Source organism: Gaeumannomyces tritici, assembly GCF_000145635.1.
Source record: "Gaeumannomyces tritici R3-111a-1 unplaced genomic scaffold supercont2.199, whole genome shotgun sequence".
Classification (NCBI taxonomy): domain Eukaryota; kingdom Fungi; phylum Ascomycota; class Sordariomycetes; order Magnaporthales; family Magnaporthaceae; genus Gaeumannomyces; species Gaeumannomyces tritici.
Window position 1 is genome coordinate 1 of NW_008804743.1, and position 4,395 is coordinate 4,395.

Sequence of the window (4,395 nt, forward strand, 5' to 3'; positions counted from 1 at the left end):
CTTCTCGTCGCACCACACCCCGTCCTCGTCCCCCATGCACAACGGCTGGAAATTTCGGATGCTAACACTTCGCAAAGCCGTACTACCTTGAGCTCATTGACGAGTTCTTCCCTAACAAGGTCATCAAGTGGTAGGGGCTGGACCTCTAGGCAGTCTCTGCTCCTTCAAGACCAACCCGGATCGCTGCTGCGTCTGGGATCGAGATTCTGTTCTCCTTTTCTAGGCTGCTCTCCGTTTTTTTCCCCTTGGTAATAGGGTGATGCTATCTTTCCTTCTGGTTCCTTGGGATGGAGTTTTGGGACACACGGCACGGTTTCAACAATTAGGGTTATCAAAGCAAAAAAAAACCGCCTCGTTCAAATGACGGACGGCAGGTTTGGGATTACGATTATACACCTAGGTTGTTATGGTTAAAGAAAATAAAGACCATTATCCAGCCCTTGTAGGCAGTCATGCACGGAAAGGAAACATGATGGTGACATGAATCCTGCCACTCTGGCAGAAATAATCCTCCCTTGCCTTGCGTAATTACGGCCCCCGCTCTCCCTCCAGCTTTCTTGCCCCCCAGGCAAGGAAATCCCTCCCCAGATTTACAAGTCTCTATTCACTCTTCGCTTTGGAGATCTCTCATGTAGAAGTCTAGGCACTGCACGCAAAAACGACCTTCTTATAAATCACCCAGCTTGGGTGTTCAAGGAATTGCCAAATGGTACTATTTTCTGGATTCCACCGACTTACATGCCAGCTATGATGATGCGAGAACGGAATGTCATCAGGGACCTCGACCATCGCCTGAGACTGCGGTTCTATCAAATAGAACCCCCTGTCCCCTGGAAGCTTGGACACCGCCTAGGCGATCAAGTGTCATCCACGTCGCCGTACTCGTATGTCTCGTAGGCCTCGAACTTGCGCTTCTGGTCTCGCTTCAGCGGCCGGAGCCACTCCTCCATGCCGGGCGGCCAATACACCCGGCCGTCGGGGCCGCCCATCCCAATATCCTCGTCTGCCATCTGCGGCCGGACCGCCGCCGCCGCCTCTTGTGCTACCCTGTCAGCATCTTCCCCTTGTTTGCGTGCGTCGTCTGCCGACAGCTTCTGTCCCGCCTTGTCGTCATTCTTGTTCCGCCTTCCGCCGCCGCCTGTTTGCTTCTTCCTTGCGTCACTTGCAGCCCGCGCCGACCGCGGCGGCTCATCCGGCTCTGGTTCATCCACCCTCTGGTGAGGGATGATGCAACTGATGCGCTCGTGCCCCGGCAGGCGAAAGTTGCGCATGAGTTCAAAAACAGCCTGCTCCTTGTCTTTGGCCTCGATCATGAGGTCCATGTCGGGCGGGCATGGCGGCAGCGTCGCGACGCGGGGGCTGTGCTTGCGCCTGTCACGCGGTGCCACCGCCCCCGGGCATTGCTCGCTGTAGTGCATCTTCATCGTGATGGCTTTGCGCTCCCAAGTCCTTCTGATGCGTGGCATCAGCGGCACAAGGTCCGCGGTGCCTTCACGGCACTTGTCAGGGTCGAAGATGATGTTGTGATGATGATAGTCCAAGACCATAGGGATATTTAGTTCCTCGCATAGCGGGAGCAGGTCATGCACCGACCATGATACGTCGTCGTTCTCTAGCACGAGCCGCCGCTTGATCGAATCGGAAAGTCTTTTGTAGTTATGCCGGAAACGGTCCAGAGTCGCCGCCTTGTCACCATAGACCCCACCCAGGTGCAGGATCATGACGGCATCACGGTCCAGCTGGTCAGGAAGCTTCAGAAGCGTGAGCATCTCGTCGTGATATTCGAGGTCCCGCACCGCCGCGCTTATAACTTCGGGGCGGGGGGAGCCGAGTTGAGTGAACTGTGCCCGGCATCGGCAACGCGTCAGTATCAAGTGGGGTCTCTTCGTTTCTTTGCTGGAGTGCTTCAGAAAGCCAGAGAGCCAGAGCAAACGAACCTGTCCAGGATGTGTCGTCAGCCGGTGGCCGAGCTCTGCGGCTACCCTTCCAGTCTCCGCTAGCACCTCGGATGCAAAAGGGGCAAGTTTGTATCCGTGTTCGTTGTGACTAGCAAACGGAAACATTTCTGAGCTGAGCCGCATGAAGCGGATGCCGTAGCGTTCGTTCCACCGCAACATTTTGACAATATCGCGTGCGTTGGCCATGCCGAGACCTTGGACAAACTTCAAGCCCCTGGCCCTGTCGGCCACTTTGGACTTGTCAAGTCTGTTCCGAGTCGGGTGCTCTGGCTGCGTTGGGTCACACAGCGGGTACCGATGGTCGATGATGGAAGCCATCCGGCACGTCCGCGAGCTGAAGACAGGCGTTCTCCCTGACCTCAAATAAGTATTTAGACATGCCTATGGGGCAGTACATGACACGGCAGGGTAGGTTAGCACTTTCTCCCAGGATACCGATGGGCTGGCGACACAGCTCCTGACAGTTCCTTGGGGAAGCCAAGAAATGGAGGGAAGTGGCAACGCACATATCCTAGACGGCCTTTCCAAGGCAGCGGCAAAATGTCGCTATTTACAGGTGGAGCCCGCGCTGCGCCTCTGTCTGCCGGGCTGGCCGTTGGAGTCGGCTTTTTGATCAGGACCTCCGCGGACCCAGCCTCCTTCAAGGCGTGACGCGAACCGCCCGCCTCCTTGTCGGAAGATGAGCGGCCGTAGAGGTTGGCTGTCATCGAATGACCGGGAGCCGCGGCGGCAGAGGCTTGAGCCTTGATGCTCATCTGCCCCTGACGTCCTCGGGTAGCCGGCGACTCGTCTCGGGACTGATGGTCTCTCTGAGCTAGTCGCGGCTGGAGCGCGACAACTGTGTTGATGCTCTCCTCGACCTTGAGTCGCTGTCGCTTCGTCATGCGCTGCAGCCTCCTCTCCATCCGTGCTAGCCCCTGGAGCACGTGCTGGACGCCCTTTGAGTCGTCCTCCGATTCATGCCTGAAGGCCTCGCCATCAGATGCTGTCGTGTTGGATTCAGGGCTGGCAGGCGCGCCGAGCGCTGTCGGGTTGAGCCCCATAGCGGCCCGTTCGGCGCGAACCCTAACGGTAGGCTCACTGTTGTCGTTTGTCGTGGCCGTTTCACTCTGCTTCACTGGGGGTATCCCCTCAGTTTTGACCAGCCTGGTTGAGCGTCGAGGTGTTGTAGCTTGGGTGCTTTCAGCGCCGATATTGGCGGTGACCAAGTCAACAGCGAGGGCTAGGTGTGGCCCTATATCCTCGCTTGTCTTCCGATAGCCGCCATCCACGGCGCTGGATTTTTGCCGGGGCGCCATGGCGAAGCAGCCTTGATATAGCTACCACGAGGAGGGTGACAGAGGTAGGGTGGACCCTGCCGCTGGTCCGCCACGACGTGATTGGGTAGGGAGACACGAGGCGCTTCCGGAGAAGAGTGTCCGGGTTGCAGAGGGGCAGCGAGGGGCTGAAGCTGACAGCCGCAACAGGGCCTCGAGACACATGCAAGGGATGTGGGAAGCACCACGCCACGGTACCTGGGCAGACACTTGGCGATCCGGGTCGACGGCAACAGCGAGAAGGCGGGCGGGGATGGGAGAGCAGGCAAGTTCCCGGGGGTGCGGTGCCTTGAGAGCTCGCGCTGGCCGCTCTCTTTAATGGCGGGCAGAGGGCAAAAGCTCTGTGCACCTCGAATTCAATGACAGCAGCCTTCTTCTTGGCGCAGACGGACGGCGGCTAGCGGAGGCAGAGGGCTGGCCAACGACGGAGGGCCTTGTCCGGTCGCACGCCCGCCGTCGATGATGCGTCTGCTGGTGTGATGGATCTCCAGGTGCACATCGAGATCCGGGGGCTGCGAGAGAAGGGGGCTCACCACGGGGAATGACAGCTGGGGCGACATGGCGTGCAGATCTGGGCTCGTCGCGGGTGCAGCAGCGTCACGGGCGTGGAAGCAGCACGACTTAAAGAAAAGAAAGGAAAAACAATAAATTGCTGCTCTGCTGTGCTGCTCTTCGCACGACCTCTCCCAGGCCGATCCCGCACCCAAAAACCAGATCTGTGATCTCATCAATGACCTAATCAAGGCAGCCGCACCCGCGATTGGGCGTGCGGCCCTCCCTAGAGGCCCTGCACCGCGCTTTCAGAATGCCATGCCGAAATTGAATCACGCCAGCCACTGGGGGGACTTTGGTGGCATTGTCTTATCGCTTATTGGGAGATGGGCAAGCACCTCCAAGACAAAAAAAATGATACACCAAAAGAACGGAAAAGTGGAGAACTTTCCCCCAAATGGACTCAACAGCCTCTGACAAGCAATAAACAATCAAATGTATAAACTCCAGGAAAATTATAAAAATTTAAAGAAAAATGTCATTTAAAACTGTTGGTTATAAATTTGGTACTTTGAGTTTTTGTAAATTTTTGATAGGATATTCCGCTGGGAAGCCATTGGTGAATGAAA

At 56.9% G+C, this 4,395-nt stretch overlaps 2 protein-coding genes across 2 annotated transcripts; both read right to left on the bottom strand.

Moving 5' to 3' along the window:
* Nucleotides 1–857: 857 nt before the first annotated feature.
* On the bottom strand, nucleotides 858–3,256 carry GGTG_14249 (UV-damage endonuclease; the record flags this gene model as incomplete). The annotated part of the gene is made up of 3 exons (XM_009232176.1): nucleotides 858–1,841; nucleotides 1,938–2,339; nucleotides 2,465–3,256. 3 exons carry the CDS (start codon nucleotides 3,254–3,256, stop codon nucleotides 858–860), a joined length of 2,178 nt encoding a protein of 725 aa, XP_009230440.1.
* Nucleotides 3,257–3,630: 374 nt separating this feature from the next.
* On the bottom strand, nucleotides 3,631–3,834 carry GGTG_14250 (hypothetical protein; the record flags this gene model as incomplete). Its single annotated transcript, XM_009232177.1, has 1 exon — nucleotides 3,631–3,834. The coding sequence occupies one exon, from the start codon at nucleotides 3,832–3,834 to the stop codon at nucleotides 3,631–3,633; it is 204 nt and encodes a 67-aa protein (XP_009230441.1).
* Nucleotides 3,835–4,395: the final 561 nt, after the last annotated feature.